The sequence below is a fragment of the Malaya genurostris genome, chromosome 1 (assembly GCF_030247185.1).
Source record: "Malaya genurostris strain Urasoe2022 chromosome 1, Malgen_1.1, whole genome shotgun sequence".
Taxonomy (NCBI): domain Eukaryota; kingdom Metazoa; phylum Arthropoda; class Insecta; order Diptera; family Culicidae; genus Malaya; species Malaya genurostris.
Window position 1 is genome coordinate 160,431,004 of NC_080570.1, and position 23,986 is coordinate 160,454,989.

The 23,986-nt window shown below is 38.0% G+C and overlaps 1 protein-coding gene across 1 annotated transcript in view; it reads right to left on the bottom strand.

The window, feature by feature from the left end:
* The window catches only part of LOC131426495 (uncharacterized), a 52,513-nt gene extending 39,201 nt beyond the window's left edge, over positions 1-13,312 (bottom strand). The window contains exons 1-2 of the mRNA XM_058589270.1: positions 13,130-13,312; positions 12,275-12,410 (exon numbers count right to left, since the gene is read on the bottom strand). Of these exons, the coding sequence (XP_058445253.1) occupies positions 12,275-12,292 (18 nt within the window). The 5' untranslated portion in view covers positions 12,293-12,410; positions 13,130-13,312. The remainder of the gene's footprint in view (positions 1-12,274; positions 12,411-13,129) is intronic.
* Between the last annotated feature and the right edge of the window lie 10,674 nt (positions 13,313-23,986).

Consider the following 23,986-nt stretch of genomic DNA (forward strand, 5'->3'; position numbering starts at 1 on the left):
AGTTATGCTACTTTGCGTTTTCAGGAAGCTACTCGAATCGGTCGGTTCTTCTCGAGTTTCATCTCGGTGCTTCTCGTCGTGCTACATCAGATTCAGCTCCATCCAAGTAGGCAAGACTCATCATATTATAAATCATTCACTCGGGGGCTCTTTCTGTCTGTCTCTCGCGGTAACCATCTTCACCACACTCGTTCGCTCATGGCCTGCTATGAAGCGAAATGCACCGCTCAGCACATATTCGCATGCAGAGCCACAAGTTGACTGTGGACTGTGAGGCTGGGAATCGCGCGTGGGGAGGGGGGGGGCGAACCGGGAGTTGTTGTTGGTTGTTCCTCTGTCGCGTCGTCGTCATCGTCGTCGTGGTCGTCGAACGTCGCCGCCGTGTGGGAGAACCGTGAGAATTTGTTTACATTTTGTGGCTGTGTAACTTTCAGTTTTCAATCGAAGAAGACGCTGACGGGTGGAATCGAAGAAGACTGAGGCAAATGGCTAAAACCGCACCGCATGCTATAGGTTACGATAATTAGTGTGTACTAGGTTGGCAATGGCACGGCACAGGTGATTAAGAAGATACAGGCAGGTGATACACAGGTGAAGGAGGAAGCAAGACGGCCGCCGCCGTCCGAGTTTGGACGATTCTCAACAACTTTGTGATTGTGCTTAGATTAATCAGTGCGCTGGACGCCGGTAATCAGCAATCGTACAGAAGAAGATGCGGGGCCTCTCCGGGGGTGGTCGATCAGCGGTCAAGGTCTGAGAGAGTGTTGATTTGAATATTGGCGTTGGCCGGAGAAGCCGGGTTTTGTGTCTAGATGCAACAGTTTACGGTGATGGAACGGGGAAACTACGTTGATTTGATAATGTTAATGGTAGAAATACTCTTTTCAGTTATAAGATTGAGTATTTTCAAGTATAAGTAAATTACTGTTGACGTAGGACTATACAACTATGTACAAGCAAAATATTTTAATCATTCTGCCCGTCTACAGGACGCAATTCCAGAGGTCAGTTTATTTTTAAGAAACGCCATAATGAGAGCCATTTAGTCCGAAACACTCGAATTCATGTGGAACGTGATGGGCCTGAAAAGGGTCGTTTTGTTTAATTGATAGTATAGTCTATGTATATCTTACCACTAGTACTGCACTACTAATTGATAGAGATTAGGGCTTGAAAACAACGTTAATGCTAATAAAATGAAAATATAGGAGTGCATTTCAGTAGAAATAAAATCATGAGATCTTCGGGGGCACCGGTTGAAAAAAGTAGGGGAGATTCGGCCTTAGGCCATTTTGCACTTGATATTATTTTAATAACTTTAAATAGAAGGTATTTAAAAATTCCGCAGACTAGAGAAGTTTTAGTATATCACCTTACCTCCATTATTATTTTTCATTGTTTTTTAATTTATACATCAAAATTTACCTTGAAAATTTGTTGACATTTGGCCCAAGACACCCTCTGAGAACATGTGCCTTGGGTTACGACTATCAGCAACAGTCATAATTGAACTTGTTTCAATTGATTAATGAATGAATAATTAATAGTACCATTCAAAGTTTTGAATATTACTCTCCATAGTAAAGACAAAACATATTGAGGTAGTCGATTTCTTTGCGGTTCGCCTTTGGCTCATCAATGCTTTAAGCAGTTCAAATTGAACCGCCATCTCCGCCTAACACTTTAAAGATAATTCCCGATGTGCCGTATCCTGTCTGACATCTCGGGCGTAAACAGTTAAAGTGTCACATAAATTGTGTGAACTTTGCGTTTGCTTAGCGCTTAAAATTAAACTGTTAGGTGGAGATGGCGGTTTAATTTAAACTGCTATAAGTACTGATGAGCCGAAGGCGAAACGCGAAGAAATCGAAACTAAATATGTACTTATTGTACAAACCAAAAACCCCCTAAATGTTTATTAAGGTAATATTTGTTCATAAATTCATATTTTTACTAGAAGTAATATCGTAAATTACTTTTTTTAACTGATTGAGGTTTTCTTACGTTTTTTGTCCGAAATGGAACATTTCAGGGCCATCACTAATTCTTTATCTTTTTTCTCTGTTCATGAGCAGTGGCCCCAGGCAGCCGATTGTTCATTTCAGGATCATTATTTATGAAACGTTTTTCGCAACATTCGAATGAAATCTCTAAAATCGTATGCTCTGATCAGTGTTGGAAAAATCATGATCAGAAAAAATTCATTTTATTATCACTCATGAAAAAAATAGTTTAAGAGAATTAAAAAAAATCATTGACTGAAAAAATTACTTCCGAGAGTTTCATTCATGAACCAAGCATACACAAAACTTTGAACTTCGAAGTTCACAAGTCATTTTTTGTGTCAGCGGAAACTTGATGACCCACAGAAATATCGCTAAAGAGATTATCGAAAGCGTAAAGAGTCGCCGATGATATTTCGATGCTGAATTTGCACTACGTTTCAGTTCGATACCAAAGTCATTGAATTAGTTTATTTTCATTATTAGACAAATCTCTTCTGAATAAATTCGCATCTGGGAAATATTGACTTCGATATTTTAGGGTGTAGGGTTGTCAAATTGAACCAAAATTTTTTTTACGCACTTCAAATTGTGTTTGCGACAAAAGGTTGTTTTAATTTTAGTTGGTTGATTACACTGAGCTATTTAGATTGAACCCAGTTAAATGTTATTTAGCATCAATTTGATTTAAAATAGTAACAGGAGCGCAGGATTTTGCATGTCTCGAAAACACAGAAGGCTCAGTGTTTGCGTTGGAGTAGCGATATCCTACGCTTCTGTTACTTCTGCGTATGATATTTAAAATAAATTGGGTAATATTTTTAATCAACTGCATAACAGGCTTTGTGATTGTTTTTTTTATATTGATGTTTTTATTATTATTAGAACTAATATTTAATCACAGCATTTTCTGCTTTTAATGATGATATTGTTTAATCACCACGGTATTGCTAAACAAACTTCGAATACATCAGCGCCATTGATACACTTATCAAACGAGCACCAAATTGCAGAAGCTAAAAATTTAGAATCTTTGTCTTTCATTCTAACCATTCAATATATTCAATGTGTTCTCCAGCGAACTTTCCACAACAGTTTTTTTTTGCCATGTGAGATCAGTTCCAGTGAAAATCGCGTTTGTAAAAAAAAAATCAATAATGAACATTTCTTCAGTGAGTTTACTGATCGATGATCACTTGTGAAAAATTTCGGTCGAGATTTTCGAAATTCTGATTTTTTTTTCAACGCTATCAATTTTATTATTCACTGTAAAACTGATGATAAAACCTTACATTCTATCAAATTAATGATAAAAAAATCTTGAAACCAAAAATTTATTTTTTTTATCACGAAAATGACGTTATATTTTTTTGTCCTGAATTTATGGGGCGCAAGAATAGGCAGAACTTATTCGTGAATATCGCTTGTTGTACTTAATCCAACAGCATAATTTTTGCTCCACGCTATCAAAGATATGATCAGCAATTTGTGATAAAATTATCAGTAGCTTGAAATAAGAACAAATAACTCAAATTTAAAATTTTCTAAATATTTTGCTATCAAAGAGAAAAACTCATGACGCTTGTTTGCCTTTCTCGTGCTCGAACATTGCATTTTCGGGTTACCAACCTGGTAGGTATAAAATGTATAAATCATTTACTGAAGTATCAGAAAATTTATTATTAAAGAACTTTTTCATATTTTCTTCCATTGAATTTATTGTAAATCGTACCATGTGTACTTCTACAGGCGAACAATGTACCGTTACAATTCTGGAAATAAAGAAATGAAGCCTTGCATTTGCAATGACTGAGCGGAAACATATATTGGAGAAGCCAAGTGAAAGTAAAACTAACAGAAAAGATGAATTTTTGGAAAAAGATACGCTCAGAGACAGGACTTGAACCTGCGTTCTTATGCATTCCGTGCATACGCGCTACCATTTCGCCACTCTGAATCTTGTTTTAGTCACTCTAAAACGCCAGACAGACATAGTAAAACGTACATCAAACATGGTCTACGTCCTGACCGTCACCCGACCGATACCTTCTATCCAAACATCTTCTCTGTCCATCAAACACTAGTCCTCTCGCTTTATACCTATTTCTCCGATCAAGCATTGAGTAGGAGAGTGTATTTATAATCGCTTGTCACCTTCTTTAATGGTGCCAGTCGCCATAAGGAATCCTTATGAAGTTGACTAAGAAGATTCAGGAGGACAACGACTCGAACCATCGAACGCCTCGAAAATACCTTTTACTGTCCCTCCCGATCTCCTGAATCCTATTGAAAATTTCTTTGACATGATGAAAAGTAAACTTGTAGGAAATCCTACTCTCAATTTAATGCAGATATGCCCTAAAATTCTGAAGATTTGGCGACTACGCTGAAGACCATCACTTCTAAAGTATGCCTCGGAAGTGCCAAACCGTTCTCAGTGTTATATAGAGAATAATTGAAATACATATTTTCATTACGTTCGAAATGATTCCTTTCTACTGAAATTTGGATCCATTTGATCAGCTCCAGATGACTAGGGTTAGTCCACGAAATAGGGACGTTGTTGTTGGCAGATGAATAAAAACTTTCGTATCCAGACACTCATAAAAACCATCTTTCACATTATCGGGTTGATCGTGGTTAGTTAATGCGTATACGTTGATAAAGCTATAGTTGAAGAAACTGTTCTTCCCTCTCAACCAGCAGGAACAATCTTCTATCGGTTTCTGCTTGATTATTATTATTACTTTATTGAAAAAATCTTAGTATTGTTTTCAGAACTCGTGTCTGATATAAATTTTATGTTACGTTAAAGTCAAGTCTTCATTTCAACAGACATTAATTTTTCTTATAGTCAAAAGTTAATGCAATTTTGACTAGTGTTTCTAAGAAAAACAAGTGTCTTCGCTCTCCACCATACAGGACAAGCCTAATTATAACTCATTCCGAGCATCGAAGAAGCGACGAATTACAGCGGTTAAAATAAAGTTCGATTAGCTTGGAAGCCTGATTTCCACCTTTCTTCTCGGTGCAAGCTCGATCTCACACACTGGACACGACACCGTTCACTGAGTTTACGACGGTAGGCTCGCGTAATATGGCGGCGATGGCACGGCAGTCGGTCTAATTCCCCAAGTCTTCAATTGCATCAAAATTGCACGTCTGTGCCAATCATCGCGCACTAATAAGCCATTTCTATTCTCACCATGGCAATTTCCCAAACACAGTCCATTCAAGCTTTCGGCATGGCCTACTGGCAGCAGCGCTGACCAAGTAAAAGTAATTGATTTGATTTTGATTAGCGATAAAATCATCACCCGTGCCATCAAACCAGCTGCCCGCAGTTGGCTGGTGCAGAAAGTGAAACGAAAGCAGAGAAGATGACGACGAAAAAGGGAAACCAACTGGCAACATTATCCGCAACGTTTACAGCCGTTGCGTACCATCTTACGTAATCGCACATCAACCGCCGTTGCCGCAACCTGCATCTGCCTGGGCTGAGATGGAAAAGAGAACAACATTCCCATGAGAGGGGAACCGGTTCCCGTGTAAAAGTTTATCCCTTTCGCTGGGCTCGGACTGTGCAATCCGACGAGATTAAGGTCAAGTGTAATTGTTTCCTTGCTCGAACGATGCCGGTATTTTAAAGGAATTTAACGAGCAGTTCCCGGTAGTTGCTCTCTTTTCACCGGGAAGTAATCAGAGCCTTCAAATTAATGGCAATTTCCTACAAATGAAGGTATTTTTTCATACCGAGTGACACCGCCGTAAATTTCAGTGCATTACTCTATTCTGGCTCCCGGGGAATAAAGTCCCAGGACAGGACAGGACAGACAACGGATTGAGTCATTTTGTACCACTGTAATGCGGCAGGCCGACCGAGGAAACAAGATAAATCATGTAATCGTCATCTCTGGTTTTTTTTTTACGGTTGTTCGGAATTTTATTTCATTATTTTCTACCCACCCTGAAGCGGCATCTAGTTGCGAAAAATGCAAATAAATAATCTCAGCCGTAAATCAATTTGACGCCTCTCAATCATCATTGATTTATTGTGACTGCCCCGACGACGACGAAAAGGGCGAATGGCGAATCGGGTGGGCGGTAGCAGAAGCGCGAACCATTGTTCGGAATGAGTTGACACTTTGTTACGCCTGATTTCACTACATCAGGTGATTACTCAAATCGTTGCGGTTGTTGTTGTTGTTGTCCCGGGGGGAGCGGCTGTTATTTTGTTGCACTTTGCAGTTCGGGTTATTTGATTCAATTTATCACCTTATTGTCTTGCTCGCCTACAGACATGAAAAGAGTTTAGCCTGTGCTGTCGAACTCCATTTGTCAGTCAAAAGACCCGCGAGCTATCCCTGATTTGTTCAAAGTTCAAATGAAAGGTACGACATCACAATCAATCATCAGAGTTTTTCATGAAGATCAGTTTATCGGTTCCGGAGATATATGAAGTTGGGTGTGATCGAACTCGGAATTTTTCTATGTATTCCCAACAACCTAGAATGGTTTTGAAATTCGATCAGAGAATCCTATTCTTTTATAAGTACAACTTATCTCCGAAACCGGTAGTCGGAACTGAATAATACTCAATAACAGACACCTGGGTGAGGCTATTAATTTGAATCTAAGTTTGGTAGAAACGATTCTGTGATCTCTAAGAAAAATGAGTTTTAATTATACACAGCTATTGTAGCTCTCTTCGAATTGAGTTGCCACTTGCAACTCGATTGGGATTCAGAATAAAATGTAATCTTTTCAACTTTCATATGCATAACATTTCATATGTAAAAAACGTACACTTACTTTTCACCCTCTACTCGCATTCATATGCATATTCTAGTCGAAAAAGTTGGATGGGTAATGTCAAAGACATACCCAAATTGACGCGAATACGAATAAACCTAGTTCACTTCGGTTGCACTCTCGAATAACGATAATCGCAGTAATTGGTAGATTGACTGTATAAAGTGTGCAAGCTTTCATCTCTTCGTTTTGCTAAATTTAAGAGTTGTTCTCATGCTTAAGAACTAATTATTAATCTCAAATATATCCTAACGCACAACGAAATAATAGAAATCATTTTTGAAGTGACTACGAGTTACTTTAATTTGAGTCGCATATCAAAATTTACCGTGTGGAATTTACCAAGTTGTCAGTCTTTGATAGTGAGTATCTCAAGTCTTTCTCCATGACATCGAAAATATGATCAGCAATTTATGACCAACTTTTTAGTAGTACGGCAGTATTCGCCATACCATTAGTATCACCAAAACCGCCATCCACGTCTAATGAGTTTTTTCTTCTTCATCTTTCTATTCAATCGTGCTTGCGATCTTGCTAACGTGAAAGAAATATTTCAGCCCGGTTATTTTAGGAATAAAAAAAGCTTCCTAATAAATAAGTTGATATTTTACCATTCTGTCTAATAGTACTGTTGTTGTACCGTTGAATTCCACTATGTCACATCATTACACTCTCACAAAGTCACTATTTTCACAGTCACTATTTTCACGAAAGTGGATCAAACGTTATAATACAGATACGTATTTCGGAATGTTATTTACATCCTTCTTCAGTGTTTTTTACTTGTCACTTTTTATGAACCTGTACAAATCTGTATTAAATTTAGGAAATCTGTATAAAATCTGTACTTTGATTTAAATCAGTATGCGAACGCAAAAATCTATACAATACAAATAAATCTGTATAAATGGCATCTCTGGCTCTACACTTTGTTTTAAGAAGGGCTAATGAATAAATAGTAACAATTACATTTTGGTTTTTATTTAAAGTTCACCAAATTAACTTAACAGTAAAGTTTTAAATTCAAAGGGAAAGGTAACGGAAACGACCGAAAAATTTTTAAACGTTGAAATGATTTCAAACTGGTTCTAAAAATATCGTGTGTTGTCTCATAGTTGGCATTAGGCCGTTTTTAAGAAGATTTCTGACATTTTGAACCTGAGAGTGTAATAGTGGAATATTTTGTTTTGATTGCTGTCGCCATTGCTAATTTATAGGACGAATAAAGGATCAACGATAGGATGGATAAAAATCCATTGAGATGAAATTAGGAGCAGAGTCGTGAACACACCAGAAGTGTTTTTAGCTTTTTTATGAATATTAGTTAAATTTTCAAGAAATGTGAATCAATTCTCAACGTGAAGCAAGACGAATGAAGCAGTAATATGAAATAGTTGTAGTGCTTTTAGTGGCTAAATCGGGGTTTGAAGATGACGTGCTCACAATTGAGATGAAATAGGGAGCCCTTACCCTGAGAGAATATTCTACTAACAGCTCAATCAGAAATTCAGTGATCATTCTGTGTTTTGTATTTTTGTTTTCGTTAGCCCCGCCTTACGGACTGTAAACGTGTAATGATGCAAATATTTAATTACAGCATTTTCATTTCGTTACTCTCAGTATAAATTTAACTCAAATCGCATGCAGCTTATCCCAGCTCATCGCGGGTTCAACGCATAGGGCACTGGTCTTACCCAAGCCTTTGGCAGCAATTATTCTCAATTCTCCAAAAAAAGCAGCAGAGCAATGTGTTGAGAACCAAAACCATTTTATGTTGAGAACCAAAAACCATTTTATGAGATTTGCTTCCATTGGGTTAATCGAATCTACAACAGAAGAACCAATCAAGAAATTTGATTCTGTGATTTTTTTTGCCCTCGTAAGCTGCTTCGAAAATGTCTAGAAAGCGTGTCAGTTTTATTAGTATTCATGTCATTCAGTTATGCCTCTGATATTACGGATCCACTAATTTTCTTTGATGACAAGAGAAATTTAATAATGTCTGATACAGTTATAACTTACTTGTTTTTGCTTCTGAGCTATAGTCACAGACAGAGATATCCATCTTCTCTGTGTGACGAAGAGCAAGCAAAATTTCTCCCCTCGCACTGACAACTTCAACGAGAGCTCTTCTCTTTCACATTTATACACCGCTGTTGTGGAAGTGTGCACGCATCATGAGTGCGTTTGTTTATTTCCTTTTACCTCTTCCACTGAATCGCACCAAAGTGCTAGAGCATTAGCTAATAAATTCTCTGAGGTGGATGCAGATACTTTCACAGGGGAGTACAGGCCGGTGAGCACTCTGCTGTATGGTTTGCGTAGAAGAAGCGTGGACACGCAAAATCAGCAAAATAAAACAATTTATCGTAAAATTTTCGGTTTTCCTTGCAAATTTTTCATAGCAAGGCCAGATCTACTCTCTTTTAATTGAAGTTCACAGAAGTGTTCGCTCACCATCACGCGCCAGTGATCACTTGGGTGTATTTAGACGAGAGCGCGTGTGAGCGATTCATGCGAAGAGAATGTGTTTCACTCGCGCCAGCTGCTTTAACCACAAGCACACACTCAAATGCTGTCTATTCGACACTGAGAAGAAGTGCGCTTTCCTCTTTGTGCGATGCTTCGTTTTTTGCATCCTCGGTGTGGACAAGAATCTGACGCCAGCGTGTATCACTCTGGTGAAATGCCATCTCTGGTCACAGGTTTGAATTTAATAAACCAAATAAAAAAAATTAACCTCAAAAATTTTGATATTATTGCTTAAAGTAGTTGAATATTGTACCATAAATTTTCGCTTTTCTGTCTGCCAATTTTTTTTTTCAGTGTAGAACTAGATTAAAAACATGTCCAATATTTTCACTCGAAAGTTTGACTGATTTTGTGAAAATCACTAGTACAAAACTTTTTAGTAGGATCTGCTATTTTTCGACAATTACTATTTGAAACAAAATTAGTTGAAAGTAAAATCTAGATCAATTTGGGAAAACCAAGTATACAAAATATTTCTTTATGACAAATTCTACCTGCCCAGAAAGTTTCATCAGAATCTGAGAGGCTGTTGCTAAAGTTAAAGTGAAAAGGAGATGTCGAAATCCCGTGCAAAATACTCAATTGTTGGAGTATTTTCGGAATCAGACTTGACGGAACAAATGACACGGATGATTCAGAGCAAATCATAAAAAAACACGAATTTACTCGCATTTGGATGTACCTAATTGTGGAGACAATAACCTCTTTTTTAGAATTCCACGTTGGATGATTGCACAGGAAGAGCTTGCGAATTGAACCACGCAGCGGCCGTGCAAAGTTTGTACACGAACGGAAGGTCTGTGCAATTGGTCGTGTTGGTCTATCCAAATCTCTCGGAGTCGTGTTTTCCGTCACCTTTTTCGCTAGTTTTTTGTTCTGTCATTTCAATTATTATTCCTTTTATCAGACGAATTTCTCGTTGATTACTGCTAAAATCTAGTGTCCAAGATTTGGTTCCGGAAAACGCATTCAGATTTTTTTGTTGAATAATTTGCTTATACAAGGCGAAACCGCCACCTTACAGCGGCCGTGCAAATTCTTAGCTTGTACTGAGACTCCAATTCAATTTCAATCTGCCTAAAATAGGTTTCACATTCAAAGTAGTTTTATTGGTAAAAACGATTTTCCCGGATAGGAGAAAATAGCAGATTTAAGACCCGTCTCTGCGTTTACCGATTTTCATTTTAGCTATTTCAATCGTCAGTCCTTTTTTAGACTGTTTTCTAGAAGACTACAGATAAAAGTTAATGTACAAGATTAGGTTTGACGTTCCAGTTAGAAAAGAAATGGTTTAGTTACTAATTGTTCGAAATATCGCGTAGTTTAAAAATCCTATTTTTTGCGTTATTCCGAAACACAAATCGGAGACAAAATCTTAAATTCTGAAGGATGATTCCGGAAGTCAATACCAAATTTAATAGAAATAAATTATCCAAAATATTTTCCACTTTCAATTTTTTTTACCATTTACCATTTTATCCCTGTTTTGACGGTAGAATTGATGTCGATCAGTGAAATTTTTGTTTGAACTATCGTCCCATTTTTGCTTTGAGATAGTAGAAATGAAAATGCCAACACTGTGAATTGAAACCACGTAGCGGCCGTGCAAAGTTGAACATGCGCAGAGACTCTATTTAGCCTTTAGGTTGTGTTTCCCACAATTGCTATTTCATCCATTAATCTCTTTTCTAATTTGATTTCTCCCTTGGGTGAACTGATGAAAGTTCAACTTGTTTCAAGACGATTTAACAAACTCAAAAAATGATCGTACAGCTAGATGAAATTATCATGTGATCTTTTTTTCTTTTTTTTTTTTGCACATCTTGTTGTATGAGAAAATGTTTCGTAGTATAAGGACCACAATTAACTCAGAATAAATTTGAATTGAATTCTGGATCAGTTCGGGTTCATATCTCATTCGACACTATCGAAAATCAGAAACTAAGACAATACAGTGCAATGAACAGTCTACAAAAGCCGAAACATTGGCCTTCGCGATCAAACCCAATTTTTACTGATTTCAAATGCGGCAAAGTTAGACCAGCCAGCAGCAAATGAAATTAAAACCTAGTTAGAAGAACGAATTTCTCTAGCCGTGAACAGGATAGGTACCGTTGGACGACGATATCTGTTTAAAATAGGCTGATTCACGTGGCCACGGCTCAACTGAGGAGATGGCCTCAACCAATATATACTCGTATTCACTGCCTAAAAATTCCTGATTTGGCGAGCGATTGGCAGCTACGGTAAAAAAACTCAAATTATTATTTCCAATTAGTCTTGGAACTCGAAGCTCTACAAGGAAGAGTGCCTAGAAAAGCACATTCTGGCATTTATCGAAGCACACAAAGGCCCTATAAGATTCGTGAAGGAGGACTTTGAGTCGTTCCAAGTGGTCTCGGTTCAATTGAGGAGATGTCTTTGACGGATATAAATTAATTTGTGCCGACAACTCTCGAACACTTGAAAATATTTGATTTGACAAACGATTTGTAGCTACGAACCAACTCGAATTTCTACAAGGTATATTTTATTTTTCATTAAAGCTCTCCAAGGGTTGTAAAAGTTTGACCTGATTTGGTTATCTGGCACTTCGATCGATAGTCTTCAGTGGCAGTGCCGTGAGCAAATTTAGAAAACAAACTTCCTACCGATTTGGAAACTGAAGGTTGCAAAAATTTTAGAAATGTGAAAAATTTATACAAAGAGAATAGTATTATGCGCAAATATCCCACAATTTCAGAAAAAAAATCCGATCATCTTTGAAAAAAATCTGTGCGGCTGGCAACTCTGTCTACTCATATTGGGAGTTTCGTTATTATGAGAATGCCACAAGTAAAAATGTCAGAAAAAAATACTGATGAGAGTAAATTCCAAAAATTCAAACTTTTATCGTGGCAACACAAAATAAATAGAAAAAAGCTTACCGTTTTTTGAATTCCCATATCGACAAATCCTCTGTCTGCTTTTCAACTGCTTCTACTCCTCTCCCGTAGAAAATCGTTTTCCTCGAAACAAACCCGCCTACTGTTTTCCGCACTATTCGAACCGCGATCAACTCTCCTAATAGAGAAAAAAAACAACAGAAAAAGAAACCACTGTAAATGAAAGTGTCCAACTGACTGAGCTAGACTCATCTGTCACTGTTCCACGCAACAACAACAACAACAACAACAACGACAACAACAAGTGGGCTGAAGTTTCACTTTCAACAAAACCCGGAAAACCAACGAATCGAAAATTTTGATTGAAACTAGCTAATCAAAAAAAAAAAAAGAAGCAAAATGCTTCTACACTGCTAAACCGATAATAACCGATGCCTGTCGCGTCCCGAAATCACTTTTGCTTTCCGTGTACGACGGCAACGACGACGCGTTTTCATTCAACTCCTGCACCACCCGATATTACAATTCCAATCCCGTCGCTGCTCACCGAACAGCCTTTTCACCGGGAGACTTTGATCGATCGATCGAGCACCGATTTCAACACACATTCAGTTTTTTTCCCCTTTGCACTTGCATTTTGTACCTATCTTGCCATTTTCTTCTGGTGGCTGTCCACTTCTATTTTATTTCATTGTTGCTATTGCGAATCAATTATTATTCAGCACGACCCGTTGTTTTCAGTCCGTAATTCAGGTCATATCCTTGTTTTGCCTGGTCCGGTTCCGAACGTTTCTTCACCTTTCCAACAGGCAATTCGAATCCTGCGATCACAACACCCGCACACAATCAGAAAACACACAGAAGTACACTAATAGAATTGGAATGAATGGGACGTACCACAAATCCGGGGGCGCGGGAACGGTTTTTTTGTTGTGCCTACTCCAACAACTCTTACTCGCGATCGAGTAACGCTAATCCGTACTCGGGGACGATCGTTTGCAAAATGACTTTAATGACCTATCCTGCACAGTGTTTTATAACCTTTTTTTCCCCCGCAGCACGAGCCCATTCAATCGATCGCCACCAGCCTACTGTGTTTCTATATGGGTATCGAAAAAAAAGTCCCAGCAGTAAGTGAGCGCGAGATTTGAGCGCGCTAGAGCTACGTGAGAATTCAAGACCCCGTGAGGTCTCAGCATGCGCCGGCGGTTTGGCGAAAGATCTACTAAGGCTGCTGAATGTTGGTAGCGCAGAGAACGCGAGAGCGGTTACTATAGGGAAGGAGAGAGTGTAGAGTAACGAGAGAGATTTTGAGCAACACTTAGTACATTCATCGGGACATCCTTTCGGTATCCGTTCGGAATGCCGGAGTCGATTGGAATTCGACGCAATCAGTTTCGGCCGTTTGCTTGCTCGATTCCGACGATTAGTTTCAAACCGTTGAAGCCCTAATGATTATTAGTAATAGTGTATGTCGATAAGCATCCATCAAATTTAAAACGAGTGGACTACATTGAACCGAAAATGGTTCACTTCCGCGGCACCAATCACCAGAAGCGTAGATAAATGTAGAGCTTCCTGGTATAGGCGTCTTTCTTGTGTCACACCCAACCATTCTCGGGCTGTCTGACACCTTTCCGCTGTACTTTCACCTCATTAGTGTAGATTGTAAATTGACGGTAGCCGAGTTAGAGATGGAAACGTCCCAAGAACCACCGCGTCATTCAATTCAATCACCTCTCAAACCAAACCAAACCAAACAAAAGAAGTGAAATACCAACCAACTCTATTTACTGCTGATAATCAAGCCGATGTCGATCACAATCGAACGGTTACCGACCGAGTGCCCAGAGAAGACAATGGCATGTCGTCGAGGGAAAGCTTATCAACCCGGGGTACGGTTCGTCTCCGGCAGCAGGAATTGCTAGTGATGATCAACATATAAACGCCCGTAACAATTTCATGGTCCACGGACACGATTTATGGGGCTTCGTTCGACCATCATGCAAATAAGAACCAATACCCGTCATCGTTTTGGTGAATCCTAATTTGCTTGGCGTTAAAAAATTGAAAGGGTTGTTGGAAAAATCACTACCCAATAGTTTTACGAGATTTTCGGAACTCGTTCGTTGAGCCCGTCTACCGACTAAACGGTTGCTATCGTAGTAGGCTCTCTCTCATGCTAGGTGATGATACTGATGGAAATATGAACTGTCGAAGACAAGAGTCAATCTTCCTCTTCATCTTCTTTTTGTCTTTCTCTATAGAAAGGTTAATAGAATCGCTGGAGAAACCGACTATTGATCGAAGCTTTGGAGACCCCTAGTAATACCATCTGACTCGGCTCGACGAGATCGGAAAATGTCTGTGAGTGTTGTGTTTTTTCCATACACTCAAATGGCTTAAGAAAATCTTTGAAACGGTAGAAAATGTGGTCCATTTCCATTATTTTACTCTACAAGAACCGGAGAAGGCAGGAAAATTCCTTTTAGAGCATCTGGATAGGGAAGACAATTTTTGTGTATTAAAACTACTCAAAATGGCGAAAATATCGAGCATCTTCCGAGAATGGTTTTTAATTGATCAGGAAACTTGTCTCAAGTGCGTAAACCTCAGATACTAGGTGAATGTTTAATACTCAGCTATACATAAACATATAAATTTGTCGGCTGCTCGGCCATCCGCCTGTACCGTTGGTATAAGTCCACCAAACAGGTAAGCCGTGTGGCATCCGGCGGAATTATTTTCTACCAAGAATTTATCCACTGGTTTCCTGTTCCATGTCGTAAAAGGCCACAAAAATAGGAACTCCTAATTCAAGGTGTATTTCCGTAAAACCGAATGGACTGAATGGCTGCAGGAGATTAAACAATGCAGTCGTGAACGGAATATCTTGGAACCTAGTCGCTGATGGTTTGTTAAGGAAACTTATTAACCTTGGATTTCCGACTTATGGTTTTGCCGACGATTGAGGAGTGTATCGAAAAGTAGTTAGCAACATTGATTATTGAATAAAAAAGCGAAAAGAAACATATTTTGACATCAGTTTTCGATATAGTGTAGAAAAATTACACTTTTATGCATTTCACTGATTATATTGAAGAAAATCCTAGTTTCTGTGAAACGCTCGCACTTTGGACTTTACATTCTTCATTAAATTCTGCACAGATACTTTTGTGACTTTCCTGGTGGCAGCTGTCCAGTTTTTTTTTTTGAACTCCTGCATGTTTTGGGACACTGTACCTTCCTTCCGAAAGAGCCGCTTGACAATTGTCCAATACCTTTCAATTGGCCGAAGATCCGAGCAGTTCGGTGGGTTGATGTCCTTTTCCATGAATTGTACATTATTTTTTGACAACCACTGTAGAACGGAGTTAGCGTAGTGGGCTGAAGCCAAATCCGGTCAGAAGAGAGGAGAAGCTTTATGCTTTCTGTACAGTGGCAGCTTCTTCAAACATTCTTCCTCGTACACCTTGGCGTTAATTGTGCCCTTCGTGAAGAAAATCGACGACCGCAAACCACAGGTACAAATTGCTTGCCAGACCAATACCTTCTGCCGTCAGGGCAGCGCTCGAGAGTCTTCCTTGGCGTAGGTTTCGTCGTCGATCAAGATGCATCCGTCTTCATTCTGTAGAATCCGGTTATACAGTTTTCGCGCTCTTGTTTTGGCCTGAACTTGCTGTACCAGGGACTTTTTCGGCACCTTTTGTTTCTTGTACGTTTTCAGGGAGTTCCGAACTTTGATCCGTTGAATCATCCCGATGCTGGTGTTGAACTGCTTGGCCAAATCCTGCGTCGACGCCGATGGGTTTTTCCTGATGTACTCAACCACTTTTAAGTCCCGGCCGGGCTAGCTGGGACCCGTTTTCTTACCGGATCGGGGCAAATCCTTCATGGAAAGGGTCTTACCGAACTTCTCGATAACATTTTTGACACTTGTGTGGTGCATTTTCACCCGTTTTGCAATTTCGTTGTACATGACACCACTTTATAAGCACCAAATGTGCAGAATTTTCTTCCGCGTTTCCGGATCAATTCAACTCATCATTGAAACGATAAACCGTACCGAAACCAATCGATTGCGCAGCTGTTATTGACATGTAAACAAACATGTCACCGCAAAACACGCTGCAAAAAATTAAGCCATTTCAGAGTAATAACTGTTTGAATGTTGCTAAGTACTTATCGATACACTCCTTAGTTTCCCATTTCCTGTTTCGGAAGCCCGGAAGCACCGAAGGTAGTGAAGAAACACTCCAAAAGTGGAACTCACTTCGATTTCTCAGCGATGCTTGAACCGATTTTCACAAATCTTGATTTAAATTAAAGCTCATATTGTCTCAAAAACTACTGTGAAATTTGAAGCCATGTTTGGCTATGGTGATGCCGATTCGGTTTGAGTTTTGGTGCCGGTTGGAAGCTGCCAAAGTAAGTATGATTTACTAATTGAAATAGATTCGAGGCTCGTTAACAAGACTTTTTGTGTTCTTCACGAGTTGAAACAAGGTCCGATAATAGATTGTTAATCCTTATTATCTTTCTCCGGACAGCACCAGTCTCTAGGTCGGGTGGAACCCGGCGGAAAAAAATTTAGCCTAAAATAGATTCACTGGGTTACTGTTTCGATATCATAAAATGTGACAACTAAAGGAGTTTCCCTTTTCCTAATTTCAGTTACCATATTTTTTTAGTGTTTCAAATTTGGTTGTTCTTTTCCATTAAACTATCCCTTTGTCCAACTTACAACTCTTTGTAAAATATTTTTTTCTTAATTTTGCTAGAGAATTTTTTATCTAGTTCTTTCAGTTTCTATAAAATAGTTCTAATTGACGAAATTCTCTCTCTCTCTCTCTCATCTCTCCATTAGAATCACAATTAATTCTACATTAATGGAGCATAGCAGTTCACGCAAATTTACGTGGAAGAACATTCAATATTCACCCTCATTCTTGTTTACGGCCGTATGCGATACGTTCGAAAGTATAGCAAATTCGTATTCCCGTTTACGTTCGAATCAATCACACTTTTAAACATCGTACATGCATAAAAACAACGCCCATTCAACTTTAAACTATCAGTTCTGGTACAGATTTGAGTTGTAAATAAAAATCTTTGATATCATTTGTTATTTGACTTGTTTTTTTCACTGATTTTGTATCATCATGTTTGCTTACGTCCGTATCGACCATACGACGAACACATGCTTTCGAACGAATGCGAACAAGCCATTCTTGTTTTCACTCGAACGTGTACGTACGCCACTCCTGTGCAAAAGAAGGATCGGTAGCACAGGTAGTTTTTTAAGGAAGATTCCAAGCATCAAGGAAGTGACGAATGCTACATAATAAATAAATATCGTACTCAGGACCAATTTTATTCAAGTCGGTAAATGAAATTTTCAAATTAAACTTCGTGCAAAGTAAAAAAAAAGCATTTGATATTGCAGTCCGATCAGTAGTATCTGCGAAAAATATGTTGTATTTTTCTTGCAATTTTGTCATGTTTTCAATAGCCTACATATTTATTTCATTGGTAAAATCATGCATTTAATATAAAAAAAATCATGTTTACCCATGGTGTATTTTCCATAAAGTACTTAATAGATGCAAAATTAATGCGTAAAAACTTTGAACCTCGCATATATTCAAAGGCTCCCCACAAAAAACAGCATTTTACTATACTGCTATGCTTTCTAAATGATTTATGCAAAACACAAATTTATGATTTGATTACAAATCACCTTTAGATTCGAAAATAATTTTGTTAGAGATCGGTTAAACTTTTTTCAATGTGTTCGAATCGTTGATTCGCAACATGAAACTGACGAATCGAAACCACGGCATTTCGTCTATTCGTCCGTAAACGGGAATGGGACATTTCGTTCGTACGAATGATGTTCGAACACACGTTTCGTTTGAAACTAAAATGGCATACATTCTAGCGTTTCGCATATGGTTAATCACATGAATTGGACTGATTACATCAAGGCTTAGCATTTATTTTAAGAAGTTTACTGATATTTGAATATTTTGTGGCAAACGAGTCGCGTTCGAATTCATTCGAGTGAAAACAAGAATGGCTTTTTCGTATTCGTTCGAAAGTACCCGTTCGTCGTATTGCGGATACGGACGTAAACAAGAATGAGGGTGATTGTGTCTAAAACTCCATGACATGAAATTCGTTAAAATAGAGAAAGAATACTGATATCAACCACCGCGTCTTGAACCGAGAATCACTGGATCGCAAGTAGGCCTGTTAATCGACTGAGCCATGTATTTAAATTCATACATTTGGATGCATTTAAATAAATTCATTTGACAAATTAGTTCTTTTTGAATTACATCGTATGAGGGATTAAGTCACCTGTAAAATTCAAGTTTTTTTTTGGTGTGTAGAAACAACAAGTATCGGACTGACATTCCTTTCCTTTCTCAGTAACACAGCCCTTTGATCGTGCTCGGCGTCTCTAATGACCATTTAATGGAAAGTTTTGAGTGAGTTAGCATACACTGTGATAATGATTAGCTACCCCCAGGCATTATTTTCTCGGTTAATTGGGCGTTTTCATTCACTCGATCAATCACGAAGTGCAATATCAGCTCAGCTCTTCACGAGTTGAAACCTGGGAAGCAACGTTGGACCATTCATTTTCATGCTGTTCGTGAATAATCTATATGCAGTGAATTTTCGTAATATACGAGGTCTGTTCAAAAAGTTCCCGGAATTTTTTAATTGCGCGCGTCTGGAGAGTCCGGTGGTCAAAAATTTTTTTTATTGTGTTGGTACATATGTCCCTAATGTATGGTGAAATTTTCAGCTGTATTCATTTTCAGGACAGTTTCAGGAATAATGCAAACATGATCGCGCAAATGATCTACCGTTCAGCTGGAAGCTTCCTACCACGGAAGGAAGCCATAATATCAAAATAGCGCCGTCATTAATGAACTGTGTCCGACGTTGCAATCGGTGGACGGGCGTGTGTGTGTTGTGATGATTATAAAGGCAAAACAAAGAAACAAAAACAATGAATTGGTCATACCCTTTCCGCTGATAGCGCCGTTGGTTGACTAGCATTACCATGGTCTTCAAAGGTTGTAACGAATGTAAATCATCCCGAATCGCGGAGACTGTGGCAACCTTTCACCGGTTGACCCGGTGATACACTTTTACTCCGTGTCAGCACAACAACAGTGGGTAATTGTTTCACTTTCATTTCTTCTTTCGGACGGTGATTAATGTCAATTTGTCGATGAGAACGGTTTGTGTCAATCATAGCAACCTGGTTCCAGAGATGCGTCTTGTGTCGTTTTCACTTGAGTTGAGCTTTCCAACTAATCTGCCGTCGGACCGTTCGTTTGGAGACGGATTGAAACCTACACAGGAACAGAAATTAGCTGATTAATTGTCGGTTTTTAACATAATTGTTGGTGATTCTGTTCGTTCGTTTACCGCCTCCATTGTTGTCAGAAAACAGAAAATAAATCCACTCAAAAACTAAAGTTCCATCAAAAATCTAGTGCACAAAATTAACGATTGAGAAGATGTAATTAATAGAACCATTTAAACTAAATCATTATTGGTGGATTGTACTCGATAGTGTTTGATAAACGATCCACGAAAAACCAATTCTCCAAATTGATCTCAAACGTGACACAATCCGAAACGATCCAGATTATCTAGCAAGTGAACGAGTTCGTAACGACGGTTGAACTCATGGCGATAATCTGCTGTCGGACCAACGAGAAAAAAAAAACCCATTCGGTGGTAAATTTCTGTTGCAAAATCTGTTATCGAATGCGAATAAAAAAAAATAAAAACACATTTTCACAGCCACTTCAAAGAACAAAACAGAAATCGAAAAACACTCATTCATAACTCAATTAATCGATGGAACCATTTCGCCACACGCCGCTGGGGCCCGATTCCTGCAAATGGTTTAATTCAATTACAAAAATTAAAATTAAGCTCGCGGTTCGCACTGTTCGTGGCCCGTGCTCATCGCACCATCGGTGAATTCGGAGATTCCGCGATTATCCGCCACCTGGGGCAGGCGGGGCGTGTGCCGTGATGAATGTGAACCGCAGAAAAAAAAGAAAAACGAAAAAAAAACATACACAAAACAATCACAGTAGGCATAGAGCGATTCGGCGAGAAACGATTCGATCGAATTAATTTACATGGTCTCTGACCGGGTGGCAACCGCAGAAACTCTGTGCGAGTGAACAGTCATTGTTCGACGATTATTGCATTGCGAAGGGTCAATAAAAGTGCTGGCCGAATTTGAAATTTGGATAACGACGATAGACGACGTGAAAGTATGCATCGGCAAAGGGTAGGGCGAAGGGTAAAACGAAAATGTTTCCAACCACCCCATTAAGTGATTCCCGCAATCAATTTGTAGTCACGTGGTTCAAATTTTTGAGGAGATTCGAGGTATTTTAGCTACCGTCGCCATGGCGTCGATAAAATATGTTTTTATAATTCATAAGGAGAATTCCTAAAGCTAAACAGAACCAGAGTAATGGATAAATAGCTACGATGTTCAACTAAAATTTGATCAATTAGTTTGAAAATATTATTCGTATAAAAAAAATTATCGAATGATTTGAAGCAACCAATAATAACGATCGAATTATAATCGACCAAATCTTAATCGGTTAGTTCCGAAAAAAGACTGTTTTCTATGAGTCTTCCTCAATTTTCTGCATAACTGGCAACCGTGCTTACCAATTTGACAACGATCAGAAAAAAGCAAATTTGTTTCTTTTGACATTTATAGACGTCAGAGTTCTGTCACGTCAGAGCGCTTGCACTTATGATCACACTTTTGGCTCATCCAAGTGTATGATTTTTCATAAGGTTTTCCAAAGAAAAATGAAGAATCAGTATAAAGTATAAATGATTCAAAATTCAACAAAGTTTTAAAACCCGCTTTACAATCAATGTTAAATTTATTCTGACGTGTGTCATAGTAAGATCTTAGATCATCTAAGATTTTATTTACACCTGAGGTTTATTTTATTTACGTTTGAAGCTTTCTCTGAATTTAGCAATTTTTATTCGCTTTCATTTTTATCGTGAATATATAGATAAACATTAAAATTATAACTTCTTTTTGTGTATGTGTTTTCAAGCAATGGCAGACTTGAATTTTTCCTTAATGCGAATTACACTTAACCTAAAAGTAATTATATAGCAATAAACCATTACATATGTGTCATAAATATACTTTAAACCCAGTCAAATTGGCGATACGTGAAACTGTCATCCAATGAACATACACATATTGACACGAAACTAGTTTTGTGAAAAAACTGAATTCACAAAAATGTTTTAAAGATGATGTTTGAAAGCAATATTGGCAATGACTGCATTGTTAAATTTTCGCTCCGGTTATTTTATTTTTGGTGTGTTGCAATGCAATTAAAAAAAAACTAATGGTAAGACCAAAATATTGTCATGAAAAAGGTTTTATAAAAGCTTCAAAAATGACCCAAAAACTATTATATTACTTTTTAAAAGAGGAATTGATTATAGCTGTCATGAAACAGGTAGTCATTTCTGAATTAATTACAAAACGCTTATGAATTTTAATTAAAACTTAAAAGCATCCGACCTGTCACTTGGGTATATATTATTTGTACATAGCATGAAACACTACTGGGGATAGTCCTTCGGATTTGTACGAGCTGTTGACGTAGGACTAAACAACTATTGCCAAAATCACTGTTAATTTTTGTTTTGAACAGTTAGGTATCAGTTATCTGTTGTATTCCTCATATGCTTATTTGAAATATACTTTCGATAAAATGCTGACATTTTTTGTACGAACTTAGATGCATAATGTAACTTCCGTTCAAAATCATCCAGCACTCGAAGATCGAGGCTGTCCTGTCTCGAAAAAGCAGTAGAACTCGGTCAAAAATTATTGCCTTTCATGCAAGGTGAACGGCGCATAAAAATTTACAGAAGGTTCATTTTCCGAAACTGTGCTATGCGAAAAGCAAAGTGATCGTAAAAAATTGTCATCTCTGTTAGGAGAAGCTGTGAGAACGGTTTGGTAAACAGGGGAAATTATGCATTGTTCTTCATTAATTGAAGTTTCGACCACCAATTATCTATAATTATAATATAATAACATAATCAATTATGATGTTTTATTTTTATTGGCACGACTCATGATAAAGTTCATTAATTGCAAAAATGAGTTTTTCCGTTGCTTTGTATCAAAATATAATGATCAGAATTTCAAAAAACTAAAAGAAGAAACCAGATCACTAAATAAATTATTCATTCAATTAAAAAAAATCATTCAACAATTTTGGATTGAAACGATGCTTAAAGTTAGCCGTGATATAGTTTTTCAGTGCTAAATTTGCTATCTAATTTAAAGACTGTCCCAGAAAGTATGAACGCACTTTGATTTCGCTGTAAATAATTCAGACGTGTTAGATATTCAAATTTTATTCGATATACTGATAATATTAGACTACAACAACAGAATATTATTCTCAACATTTGCAACTTAGTCATTGTAGACTATCTGGCGCACCTTCTTGCGAACGTTCCTCATTAAATTCCGTACAGACTTCTTGGCGACAAGTTTTGACATTTTTTTCTAATCTTCTTCGAACTGTTGAATGGTTTCGACTGCCGAGACAATTGGTCGAAGTTGTGGGCAATTTGGTGGATTCATGTCTTTTGGGACGAAAGTGACATTTTTGGTAGTATGCCATTCTACCGTTGATTTCGAGTAGTGGCAAGAAGCAAGATCTTGCCAGAAGACAACAGGATCCTTGTGGTTTCGAATCATGGGTAAAAGTTGTTTTTGTAAACATTCCTTGATGTCTATTTCGCTGTTCATTGAAGCAGTGGTGATGAAGGGTTTCGAAATCTTACCGCAGCTACAAATTGATTGGTTTTTGATTGCATCCATTCTTTCTGGGACAGTCTTTATTGCAACTTTTGTTATGAATTTCTGTTTTCGGACCTCTGTAGTTATATCAAATTCAACAATAATTGTGATACAAACGTTTCAAAATCTGTTACAAATTTGTTCCCGCTAGAGACTGTTTTGTTATGATTTTTGTTATTCTAACAGCCAAAAATATTTCAAAATTTGTTACAAAATATTTCTGAAATAAATTACTTCAGTTGTTATAATTCTGTTATTACCATCTGACCGGGTAGGCAGGAAAAGTAACGAAAACAAAATCTCAAATAGATTTGCGATGCGACGTGTAGTGATTGCTGGTGGATGGGTTGCCATAGAGATATGACTGTTATTGAACGGTGTAGCGCCCGAGTACAGCGAAGCTTGCTCGGTTCTTCTGTTCGACTAGACTCTTTCTTCGTGTGTTTCACATGCAGGGTAGTGCAGGCAAATCCATGATGCAAGCTAGCTACGGGTTCGAGTCCTGTTTCTACGGTAGTTTTTCCGCGGTTTTCATTACATAGTTGGATTCGCATGTCATTTTGCCAAAGTATTTCTCTTGTTACATACTTATTAAATTCAAAACTAAACTCAAGTCTCAACAAGACTAAAACAAATCATTGAATGACGTAGTCCTACGTGCTATGTACACATTTCATAAAATTTGGACCTCCCAAATAGCAAACTTTCGGAAATGACAATCCCTCCCAGAGAACAATTTTTTAGTGGAAGGAGAACCATCTCAATGAGCAATTCAATCACGAAAAATGCCCTTTTCATCCAAGCTGAAGTTTAGAAATGAACAAACACTATAGATGTCG